Here is a 13,075-nt window from a genome sequence, read left to right on the forward strand (position 1 = left end):
TAAAATAAACCTTAATTTCAAGATCTAATACTCAAATAGACCCAAGGACACCTTTAAGCAATTCACCTCCAGAGTCAATGGTGGACAAGTGAGGGTACTGATCTACTTCATCTACACTATCATTATGAAAACCTTAACAGTGGTGGTAGAACCTGTTTGAGGACAGGCCCCAAATACTTACCAATTCAAGAATGCAACTATCGTCTCAAAACGATCTTTCTCTCAACAAAACTAATGTTATAGTAAATTTGAATTGCAATAACTTTTATACTTAAAAATGCATAAGCCTATTATAAGAACAGCAACCTAACATTCACTTGAGGATTTAATTGAAATTTACTCATGTCAAGTTCTCAGCTTATACCATTTGAGTAGCTGTCCATCCTGAAACCAAGCCTCCTTCACATAGCCTGTGAGGCCCTGTGCCTCTCGCCCTCTAACACTGTCCTCCTCACTATCATGCGACAGTGCCCTTTTAATCCTTCTAGGGATCCTACTTCTTCCATCACATGAGTCTTTGCACGTCTTGTTCCCATTTCCTGGAATATTCTTTTCTTCTCCTTTAGCCTAATCACTTTCTCAGGAATGCCCCCCCCCCCATGCCTTGTTTTAATCTCCCTGACTAGATTAAATCCTTCAATCCTACCATCATACACTTGTAATTCCTAGCATTTACACAGCCACTGTTTATATATATGTGTGTGTGTGTATATATATATATTAAAATCACTGCCTGTCCCACCCTCAGGATCATATACTTCATGAGGGTAGAAGATGGGCTGATTTTTCTTCAATGCTGAAATTTCAGTTCCTAGACAAATGCCTAGGACAAGGCATGATCTCAGTCATGAGATCCAGCCCTGTGTTGGGCTCTGCATTGAGCATGGAGCCTGCTTAAGATATTCTCATTCTCTCTCTCTCTCTCTCTCTCTCCCTCTGTGTGTGTGTGTGGGTCCCTCTCGCTGCTCACTTGTGCTCTCTCTAAAAAAAAATTTTTTTTAAACTAGTAAGAAGAAAATTTTCAGTATTTATTTCTCTATGCTTACATAAAATGAAATGTACTGTATCTAAATACAGGAAGCATAAAAACAGAACTAAAGATTCAAAGTACTACTCTTAACTGGATTCTAATGAGAAAAAAATTTGAAAAGACAAAAATATACACTGAAACTCATTAAATAGTTCAAATACATAAAATTTAAATCTTCCATAGCTCCTTGAACCCAATGCTTTCCAATAACAGAATGTGAACTAGTGAATACTCAACCTTTCTTCCCACCAAGAAATCTTCGTTACCAATTACAGAGAACCCTTAACTTGAAAAACAAAACAAAACAAAACAAAACAAAAAACAACCCTGCATTAATTATTCACAGTTCTCAGTTCTCAGAGTTAGATGTTACTCCTATAACACGGACTTCTTCAAAGTAAGACTACTGGCTCACGAAGTATAACCTACATCAATCACTTCATGCTGCGCCACTCTTTTTTTTTTTTTTTTTTTTAATGTTTATTTATTTTTGAAAGAGACAGAGAGAGTGGGAGAGGGGTAGTGAGAGAGGGAGACACAGAATCGGAAGCAGGCTCCAGGCTCTGAGCTGTCGGCACAGAGCCTGACACGGGGCTTGAACTCACGAACTGCAAGGTCATGACTTGAGCCGAAGTCAGACACTCAACCAACTGAGCCACCCAGGCACCCCTGTGCCACTCTTCTTAACTAGCCAACTCACTTGCCCAAAGACTTCAAACAGTGCTACAAAAATTCATTCATTTGTAACGCTAAAGATTCATATATACTTCTTATGAATGTTATATTCAAAAGTTTACTGAAAAAACAGCTATGCCACAAGATTTTAGGTTTCTGAGAAGGGAAGAGAATGTAATATTGGACAGAAAGAGATGGGAGGTCTTGTTGGACAGGACATGGCAACTTCATTAGTACCATCAGTCAATTGTATTTATGATGCACACGTTCTAGAACAGCCCTTCTTCTCTAGCAACATGATTCTCTTACTGATGGCACAAATGTAAAATGTCAAGTCCATGAGTGCAGTTGAGAATGAGACAAAGATAAAAAGAGAATACATTTAATGTGTCCAGACCTGGTTTTTGTAAGTAACACTTTACTGAAACATATCCATGCTTATTTGTTTGTGTACTATCTATGACTCCTTTCATTGGACAAAGGCAGTGCTGGGTGCTTGCAAAAGAGAATTTATGGCCTCCAAAGTTGAAAACATTTATTGTCTGATACTTTACAGAAAGTCTGCCTTCCCCTGTGCTAGACATGGTTACTTAAGTGAGAACTTTCACATATACACAGATGGATGCAGACATAAAGAAATGGGTATATACTTAGGTTACTAGTACACTTGCATATTTTCTACTCTGTCCCCTCCAGGCCTAAAAGCACATTCAGCACACAGATCTTGGTATTTAAGACCATTCTCCAACAGAAGGAACTAGAGCTCCTTGCAAAAACAGCTAATTCCAGGGCCAGGGCAGAGAAAACAAAAAGAGGAGTTGGGAGTCTTTGGTAGTTCCAGAATGCCAGAAAGTACGGAAGGAGAATAGGGGGTGAGGGAAGACATTTAAAAACGATACACCAACACAAAAGAATTCACCAAACTATCAGTAAGAATGGAGAAACTGTCAGACTAAAGACACTAAGGAGACATAATGACTAAATGCAATACAGTATCCCAGACGTCATCTTGGAACAAGTAACAGACATCAGTGGAAAGACTACGGAAATGTGAAGAAAACTTGTGATTTAGTTAATAACAATACTAATTTTTTAATTTAGCTCAATTTAACAAGGTTATGTAAGATGTTAACATTAGGGAAAGTTAGGTGAACAGTATATGTTAACTATCTGCACTCTTATACAACTCTTTTATAAATTCCAGCTTATTTAAAAGTAAAACTGAGAAAAAACTGGACAAGAAATAGAAAAGTAACAACAACAAAAGTGGAACAGGGGGACTCTATGCTATGGTCTTTTAAGGAAACTTAAGTGTCACACAGCTCTGAGAGCAGAAAACGGGAATAAGCCCTTGGGAGAGAAAGAGCAGTAGGGCGGGATGGGGCAGGGGAAGAAAAGGAGGGCACTTCTGGGGAGATGCTCTATTTGGGTCTTATTATTATAAACGTATAATTAAGTGTCAAGTTAACCTGGCTTGAGTTTTACTTGATGACACTAAATTATGTTCACTCACATGGAATCAGTCTTTAAAATGGTTGGGTCATGTAACACGGCTGTCTGCTCTCACAATAATTTTCTGCTTATACTTAGTAAGAAAGAAGTAACACTGGGTAGGAGTTGTTAAAGCTACTATGTACTGCAGTCCTGTGGGCCACAACACTAGCTTACAAACAAGAAAGAAAAAGATACAAAATGGCCTTTTCCTAGAGAGCACAGATACATAAATAGAAGAGTTCTGGACTGTCCTTGGTGTGTCTTGAATTAGTGACCCCTGAGGAAAAAAAACACCTAACAAAAGCTTCAAAACTCCAGGAGACCATGAAGTTTTCCCAGAGACCGCGCGCCTGCGCTTCTCAGGTGGCAGAGCAGTGCTGTGCTGGAAGGCTTGCACTGGCTCATGAGAACCATTGAGTTACTCCTCCCCCCACACCCTCCACCCCTAGCTCTGTGCTCCCAAGTTGACAGCCTGCAATCAGACCTGGTGGGAGGGTTTTCACCACCAAGCACTTTCCAGCACACCACTGAAGGGAAGCCACAGGGAGGCCTCATAGAAGACAAAGTAGGAAATTGGCTTCACTGTGGGGTAAGCAGAAGGCACCACAGAAAAAGCTATCTAAATCAGAAGATGATAGGTCAAGAGTTTCTACTACCACCTGGGAAGGAATCAAAATTTGCTTTCTTAAGACCCTTCCATGTGTAAAAATAAATAAGAAAGGAAGTAAAATTAATAAATCTCCAAAAATGGTATAGCTAAGTTTTTAACTTCTGGAGAACCAAAGAACTTCATATTATCTTTCATGATACCTTACACATTTAGAAAATCAATCCATTTTTGATGAATAAAATTTAATTTTCTCATACATTTTAATCTTGGAAAATAGTTTAAGACAAAACTTCACTGTGTAGAGTGGCTAATTAACCTATAGAATGTATTTAGGCCCAAAGCAGAATTCAATATATGGCTTTACATATGGTGACTGGCTGTCTGGAACTGAGGGGAGGCTCGGCATACAGCACTTTCAGCACTAATACAGGATAGTCATGAGCAAAGTGGGACCAGTTGTTAACCTTAGCTATAGATAAATTCAGGAATTTAAGTGGCCTAAAAATTACTAATGGAGGTTGAAACTATACAGAAGACAAACACATTGTTACTTATATGTAACAACATGTGCAACTCTGATGCCCTCGTGGATACTAAAGAGTCCAATTTTGCAGGTCACACAATACAAAAAAGCATGTAATCAAGCAGCACCTCCAGCAGGTGCCACCCACAGTGTGGGCTGAAGGAAGGTTAGAAGTGCAGACTCTGGGAAGAAACCAGAAGGAAATCTTGCAGGCAGAAGAGGACTGAGATAGAGAGAACATGTGATAAAATAGTTACAAAGGCTACACAAGCAAACAGGCATTTGGAAGAGAGAAAGGAAGCAGCCTGACTGAAGCAAGTATCAACACTGGGAAACGGTGCAGAGGTCAGCAAGGTGGAGTGTTAGCAAATTATAGAGGTTACAGAATTTGGATTTTTATCCTGGGTAAGCAGGATTTTACCTGTGCAGGTTCACAAAGAGTTTCTGAGCAGGAGCTAAGGTACAAAGAGACTGGTGGTCAGAACGGAGGAAGCGAGTAACAAAATGCTGGCTTATGGCACCGCAGCAGCAGCCTAAGGACAACAGCCCTGAAGGCTCTATAGGTGAGGGACAAACACAATGGTTACACGGTACACTGCACCAAATGGAGTTATAAGTCCTTCGGGACTTTCAAAAGTAACGTACGTATGAATTAAAATACTACAGAAAATCAGCCTACAATCATCTCTAAAGCTTATCTACAAAAGGGTATTAAAAAACAACACAAAGGGGCACCTGGGTGGCTCAGCTGGATAAGCATCTGACTCTTGATATCGGCTCAGGTCATGATCTGTTTGTGGGACTGAGCTCTAAGTCGGGCTCTGCGCTGGCAGTGTGGAGCCTGCTTGGGATGCTCTCTCTCTCTCTCTCTCTCTCTCTCTCTCTCTACCCCTCCCCAGCTTGTGCTAGCTCATACACATGCTCTCTCTCTCTCTCTCAAAATAAACAAACTAAAAAATAAAAATAAAAAACAACACAAAACATAAAACACTTGAAAGAGAAAGGGGACCATTAAGGGATTTACAATGCAAGTGAAGACATAAGAACTACAGTGAGGCAGAAAACAAAAACAGTAGATAAAACAGGTCTAAACAGTGAATGCGTTAAAAAAAATATATAAACAAGACATCTACTCAACAATGGCTATTTTCATTTTCCAGATGGCCCATGGTCGTATGCTTTTCTGATCCGATTACAAAAGACTCAGACAATGAGTGCATTCATTATCGATCTAACAGTTAATCTCAATGCTGAAAAGCCCTGCTGGCATTATAGATGGGAAGGGGAAAGAGCTGAGCAGACACAGCCTTAGCACAGTGGCTGAGGCTTAGCAGGCACTCAAGATGCAGAGCAGAAGTCATTTCCTGACACCCTCTCCCCAAAAATCTCGCTTAGGTGACCCTCCTCTGAGCTCTCTTAACCTCTGCTCTCCTGAAGCATTTCCCCCAATAAACAGAAACTGTCTCACGACAGGACCCCAACTTTTTTTAGCTTTTTACTCCTCTGCCAAACAGTGTGGAACATGCATCCAATACCTGCTGAACAATTAACTCCTTACTCTTAGCCATAGTGTTCCAAGCCTCAAATCCTCCCTCCCACATCACAGATCCTTAAAAAGATCCTGTTGCAGAGTTAGAAGAGACAAAAGGCCATTAAGCCTACTTATTACAAATCTCACAACTTCATGACAAAGCCGCTGGCATTCCACCAGCCTCTGCTTTGGCACAGCCAGCGACAGGAAGTCCACTGCCTCCCAAGACGGTCCATTTTCTGGCAGCTGAGTCGCAAAGTTGCTCAAGTTAGGTCAAAATCTGTCACTGTTGTGGAAAGGGCACAGCCAAGGACAGAGCTCTTTTCACCTTACTAGATAACTTCTAGGTGGACATCCAATCCGCCCTCCCTCCAGTTCCAAAGCATAAATCTACCCTAATGTCACCAGGGAGGTCAGGCAGGCCCTGCTGCGTAGTGGTTAAAGGCTCAGGCTGGGAGTTGGGCTCAGAATTCTGGCTCTGCCCTTGCTAGCTGTGCAATACTGGGCAAGTTACTTATATGTAACAACATGCGCGACTATAGTTTTCTCATCTGTCACATGAAGATAATAAACTGGTGCTTCCTGGATAACAGGATTTATGAGGAATAACCTGGAAACTATATATTAGTTAAGGATCTTAGCTGAAGGGTCAGAAACGAAGCCGAGGAGCTTTAACACCTTTGGAAGTCTCCCCCAGTGGTGTGACTCTGCCTCTCTCCAACATGTGATTTCACTCTTCGGGGCAGGTTTTCTGAACTATGATCACTGGAAGAATTACCAAAAAGTATCTCTTTGCTTAGTACCAATCTGAAAATACCCAGAGGCAGAACTGTGCCCATTCTTGCAGTCTGGGATGGGTTGTTATCCTTGCTGGGGACACTAGAACCCAAGGCTGTGTGGGGATTTGGGAGACCAATGTGTCAAAAGAGAGAGGGTGAAGTTTTCAGAAGACAGTGAAAAGACTCCCAGGCAGACAAGATTAATGATGATCTCTGTGTAAGTACTTATTAATTTGCACCTATGATATTATGAAAACCTCATCAAATTCAGATTCCACAAATTAGGTATACTACAAAAACAATTCAGGCAACCAACACAGAATTCCTAACCTTCTTTATTTTGTTAATTTAAAAACTCCTTTAAAAACACAGCTAGTGTCACCATCCTTTAACAGAATATATCTATACCAGAAGTTGGAAGGACAAAATCCCAGAACATAGGACAATCCTTTAAATCAATTTAGCTCAGCGGCGCTTGGGTGGCTCAGTAGGTTAAGTGACTAACTCTTGACTGGCTCAGGTCATGATCTCACGGTTGGTGAGTTTGAGTCCAGCTTTGGGTTCTGCAGTGGCAGTGCAGAGCCTGCTTGGGATTCTCTGTCTCCTCTCTCTCTGCCCCTCTCCAACTTGTGTTCTCTCTCTCTCAAAACTAAACTTAAAAAAATCAATTTAGTTCTATGGAAAAAAGCTGCATTTTCTTAATTTGACCAAGAGCTGGTAAAAACTTCATCCAGGTCTGATGCCAGCCAGACCCTGGAAGACAGTGATATAGGTCACAATCTTCCACCTTGTCCACAGGTCTTGCTGTGATCCAGGTGCACTACTCCCAGCACTTTCCCCATCTAGCACTGAGCTACACTCAGATGCTCAGTGAACTGCCTCACCAGTCCAACAGCTATCCAAAGATATGAGCATAGTCTGACAGTACTTGGTCTTAACAAATATATACAGGAACACAGATACACACACATTCATTTAAAAATTCAAACTCTCCCTATTTTCAAAAGGATTGCGGTGATTTTATACATATACAATCGTTAAAAGACCAAGATTCCCATAATGCTGGGAAGATGAAGAGAAAGCCTAGACAAAGCCAGCTGCTTTGATAAGGGACTGTATTTCAATTCCAGACTTAGATAATAATTCTCTTAAGAAGCGTGGCCCTGGGAGACAGCAGAGACACATGACAAAATAAGTCTTCCTCTGACTGCTGAATCTGAGAGTTGGTCTGTCTGCATGTGTGCATGTCTATGGTAACCATTCAAGCTGGTGTTCTAAGGGGTTCTTTTTTTCTTTTCTAAAGTTTACTAATTTTGAGAGAGAGCGGCATGTGAGCAGCAGAGGGGCAGAGAGAGAGGGAGAGAGACAGAATCCCAACCAGGCTCCTCATTGTCAGCACAGAGCCCGATGCAGGGCTTGATCTCAGGAACCGTGAGATCATAACCCTAGCTGAATTCAAGAGTCACAGGCTGAACCAACTGAGCCACCCAGGTGCCCCTGAGGGGTTCTTTCATTTAGTCATTCACTCAATCAACATCTCAATGCGCTACAATAGACAACACAGCCACAAAGTTGAATTAAGTACAACCTCCATCTCAAGGAAGTTCATGAACCAGGCAAACTGAAAACTCCTAACATAAAGCATAAAGCACAATCTAAATTAAGTGACCAGTGTCTTCTCTTTTCTTCATTTAACAAAAGATGAAGATCGTTTTAAATTTAGCCTTAAGTTCCAACAGAGCACACAGTAACTGTACACAAACAGCTGATTTTGTGTCTAATTTTCATCTGCTTATAAAAGTTCAAACTTCAGGCATCTAAAGTAGGATATCCTTGAATCCAAGGCACTATGCCCAAGCATAACATGCAATACTGTATCTGAACAATTCCTTCTTGTTCTGCATGCCTATGTAAAGCCACAGGTGACGTGGCCAAGTTTTCTCTTGGTTGCTGACTGTAATGAAGGCAAGAACTATATTATTAAGTAAGCCCTTACAGTAAAAGCCTTAACCTAGCCCATGTCTTTAGATCACCAATGCCTCAGTTACTTTCCAACTGCCTTCCCAGATTTCACAGGTGGAGTAGTAGGATGCAGGCCAAAGAAGGAGCAACAGAGGTTCTAGTGGTGGTCAGACATGTCACTCAAGAGGGAAAGCAAGAAAGAGAGACCACAACAGGGTGGTCAGATAGAAACTGTAAGTGTGTGGGAAGGCCAAGAGGAGAAAGTAAGAACAGAAGGGGTGAGGAAGGCAGGCAAAAGACGCACTAATCTAGGATTGGCTAAATGTTTTGTAAGAAATAAGTTAGCTGCAAACAGAACCCAGGGTACCAGAGCCATCACATATGTGTACCCAGAGCCAATGCAAGAAAATGTAACACAAATCAGACTATCCAGATTTAACTGCCCTTTCTGGGACAAGTAAACCACTTACAGTCAGGAAATAAGTTTATGTCTTCCCCAGAAAACTGTGACTTTTTAGTAGAGAGGTAAGGTTTTAGCTAATTCTACAGAACCATAATCCTTCAGTGTGAAGTCCTTCAAGCTCATTGATACTTAGTAACACTTTCATAAGCATTATTTTAAATATAAAACTCAATCTTAAAAAAATCCAGCACTATCATTTGTATGTAAGACCTGTTGTTTATTAGAGTCAAATCATAATGTCGGAAGAGGGACATCAAGGCCGAAGAACAGGGCCTATTCAGACAAAGTAAAGGAAGCCAAAGTTCAATAGCTCACAGGCACTCATTCAAGATGAGTACTGTTTCCCACAGCTGACTTTGAAATGCCTGGAGTGACTAAGGCCAAAACAGAGCACGCACACGGAGCAAAGGTTACTTATTAATTCTATTGTTAATACTAAGGAAAAGTACAAAGGATTATTTAGCACGCCCTGGTAGGATAAAAAGCATTAACAAAATAAAGGCAAAATATTTATAACTAACTCCCATAATAAAGCTAAAAACAATTTTTAAGAGTTTGCATCTATAATTTTTAAGAGGTTGACGTTTTTAATGTGTTTGTTCCTACCTAACACTTAAAATTTTAATGCACAAAATTTAAAGTTTCCATATTTGCTCAATTACTACCCATAAAGTTCCAATCATTTTATTAGATTTAACATTAAGTAACGAGTAAGATTCTTAAATGCTGACGGTAGCCACACAAATTGGTATGTGATTAGATTTCAGGCTTAAAACAGGCTTCCCTAAGTATCTGACTACTTCCCTCTATAGTCACATTAAACAACTGACTTTCCTAATTATTATACCTTGTTATACAATTCAAAATACCAATTAAATATTTTATATGTTTTAAAACTAAGCTCCTATCTACCACAATTCCTACCTCTACCTCTTAGGGTCTTCTAAGGTAAATTTTGCTTTAAACCAGTGCTTCTTCACTGGGAGGAAATTTTGCTCCCAGAGGCAAAAAACAAAAAAAATAAGTTTTGGCAACGTCTGGAGACGTTTTGGTTGTTGTAACTAGGAGGTGGAGGAGCGGGGGTGCTGCTGGCATCTGGTGGGCAAAGGCCAGGGATGCTGTTATACACATCCTACAATGCACAGGGCAGCCCCTATAACAAAGAATACTCAGGCCCAAAATGTCAACAGTGCCTCTGTTGGGAAACCCCATTCCAAACTGAAACAAGTAAATTTGCAAACACAGCTGACACCTTCAAAAAAACAATTGCCAAGTAAGTAATTCAAAGTTCACTAAGCTTTGTTATTGGTATAGAGACCCAGACATAATAAAAGTTGCTTTTCATACCATTAAAATGATGATCTATTAATCATTAATGCATGAAGTTGCAGGCAAGAAGGGCAAAGAGTACTTTCCCTACCTAAGCAATTAATGATTGCTTAAAAAATGACCATTTCAGGAGACAAAGAAAGAAAGAAAGAAAGACAGTGATATTCTTGACAGTTTCCTAGGGTGCTTATATTTTCAAAGACAAACATCAAGTTTTTCTGCCCTCAGTCCTTAGATTTTTAACCGGATAAAGTTTAAAATGAAATAGAAGAAACAAGTTAACCACATGGTACTAGTTGGTAGAATAATCCTGGACCAAAACACATTACTAAAGTGTCCGCTGAAACTCTGATGTTTACCTGGCAAAAGGACTGGTTCCAGTTTTTTAATCTTCGGTTCCGAATTAATCTTATCGTCAGTCTGAAATACATTAGCAAAATAAATCAAGATCAAAACTTTTCCTCCCCCGTGAGATACCAAAGCAAATTTTGTTTTCTAAGTGATGACACATGCAACAGACACATATTGCTCCCGCCCCCTTAAAATCTTTCACATGTTCTACCAGATCTTTTCAAGATCTGTTCATTATCGATTGGGGAGCCTGACAAAAATATGAAAACGGCCGATGCCGTTTCCAGGTGTTCACATTTATGACAGGTAACCTCTTCACCAGGTGCCCACAAACGATGCACTCATGCTGGCGGCCACCGCGCGGACAATCGCCAGGCGAAGAGCTAAATAAGTCCGATTCCAAACACTCCCCACACACGGCAAAACTACGGATCACAGGTCTCCAGGCAGAGAAAGGCTGTGGCGAAGTTTTACAAGTTTCCACCGATCCAGTGGGGGCTCCGGAGAAGGTGCGTTTCCCTGCGCCGGGGCTCTGGCAATCGCACGGCTGGGGATAGGGAGACCCGGGGAGCTTCCCGAGGGGGTCGGCCCCGGCGGCCCCCCGGAAGCGCCAAGGAGAGGAGCGCTCTCGAGGAGGGGGTTGTTTACCTGGGGCGGCGGCAGGAGGTAGGACCTGAAGGTGGGTCTGGGCGGCTTGAGGGAGAACATGGTGCCGCCGCCTTTTCGCCCCCGCCGGGTCGCAACCCGGGACCCGCCGCGGGCCAGCGGTAGCGCCGACGCCTCCCGACGCCCGCGGGCTCAGAGCTCCCCGTGCGGCCGCCCAGGCCCCGTCTGCGGCCAGCCGGCCCGGGCGGACTGACGGGCGGGGACACGGCGGAGCGCCCGCCCGAGCGGGGAGGAGCCGGGGCAGAGTTGGGTCGACTCGGGCGCCTGGGCCCATCCCCGGAAGGGGCCCGGCGCCCCGCCCCGAGAGACGGTGCGCGCGGGGTCGGCGGCCGGCCGCTCCTGGCCTCTAGGCCGCGCTGGTCCCGGAACGCAAGACTCGCGCCGCCCGCCTGCTGCCGGGACCTTCAGGGAGCGCGCCGGGGGGAGCGAGGCTCGGCAGCCATCTTGAGAGGACAGCTGGGGAGGGCGCTCCTACGGCGGCCCGCAGGGCTCACTGGGGCCCACAGGGACCTACGGCGGCCCGCGGGGGTCATGGCTGTAGCCGGAGGGGCCGGCGACCTTGGCTCAGAGCTCTCTCTTTTCCTGGCACAGCTCCCTTGACGGCGGCTCATTAGACACCCAGCTCGCGCGAGCATTGTGGTTTTAAGTCGTCGGGAGGAGCCCAGGCATGGGGAAAGGGATTCTGGTGCCCCGGACTCAGCCAGTCACACTGTGCGTCCAGCATGTGAAGGAACCGCACTGGGAAAGTGGACCAGTGCTGCCAGCAGCGACCAGGATTAAACGTCTAGCGCAGTCTGGATAAAGCTCCCTTAAAGGTCCTACAGTTTGGGAGATTGTCTTCCATCATCCCGTCTGTTGTCTTTGCGCAAAGCTTTGAGACTGGGATATCCTACCAAGCTGAGCTGACTGCTGATTTCCATGGGATGTTGAGACCAGCGTGGGCCTAGGGACTGACATGACATTGGCAGGCAACTCAGACTCCTCAACTTAGTTTATTATAACTTTGACCCTCCTTATTAAAATTTAATGTGGATAAAAGATATTAAACAAGTTAACGTCCTTTCTTTTCTCACCCATCCTCACAGGTAAAGATACCTAGTGAGCAGATAAATGATCAAAAACCCAGCAAGAGTGAGGCACTAGCAGTGTGGGGCCTTCATTAGGCAAAGGAACAAAAAGTCCGCCTGTTAATTTTGCAGTTAACACTTAGATGAATTTAAGCATATGGAGCACAGGGCATTTCCTAACTCGAAACATATTTCCGAACTGAAGCAGCCTTTGGTGGAGGGGGGCTAGTGATGTACCACTTTGGTGAATCTGTTAGTTGAGAGTTGACCCTTCTTTTGCTCTGAATAAACCCCTAATCCAGCATTTTATAACTAATGTCACAAGGAAGCTCCAGTATGACCATATGAATCATAATCATACTGACAAGTGTTGCTAATTGAAACATTAAAAAAATTTGAGATTCAAAAGTTTGCTTTTTCTCTGAAAATAATTTATCCTGGATTTAGAACACTACTGATTTTTCTTGTTAGTTTGGGTAACACATGATTTCATTTGCTCAGGAACCACAATTGTACTTTAAAATGTTAAGTTCTTTGGGTTATTATGGGTGTTAACACTGTGCATACACATTTAAAAATTTTTATGAGGGGCGCC

At 42.8% G+C, this 13,075-nt stretch overlaps 1 protein-coding gene and 1 long non-coding RNA gene across 2 annotated transcripts in view; one reads left to right on the top strand and one right to left on the bottom strand.

Moving 5' to 3' along the window:
* The window catches only part of MTMR10 (myotubularin related protein 10), a 54,453-nt gene extending 42,617 nt beyond the window's left edge, over positions 1–11,836 (bottom strand). The window contains exons 1-2 of the mRNA XM_042941237.1: positions 11,396–11,836; positions 10,756–10,816 (exon numbers count right to left, since the gene is read on the bottom strand). Of these exons, the coding sequence (XP_042797171.1) occupies positions 10,756–10,816; positions 11,396–11,455 (121 nt within the window). The 5' untranslated portion in view covers positions 11,456–11,836. The remainder of the gene's footprint in view (positions 1–10,755; positions 10,817–11,395) is intronic.
* On the top strand, positions 1,813–13,075 carry LOC122221712. The gene is made up of 3 exons (XR_006203406.1): positions 1,813–2,111; positions 11,070–11,256; positions 12,005–13,075. It is a non-coding gene; the product is annotated as an uncharacterized LOC122221712 (long non-coding RNA).

This window comes from Panthera leo, chromosome B3 (genome assembly GCF_018350215.1).
Source record: "Panthera leo isolate Ple1 chromosome B3, P.leo_Ple1_pat1.1, whole genome shotgun sequence".
In the NCBI taxonomy this organism is placed as follows: domain Eukaryota; kingdom Metazoa; phylum Chordata; class Mammalia; order Carnivora; family Felidae; genus Panthera; species Panthera leo.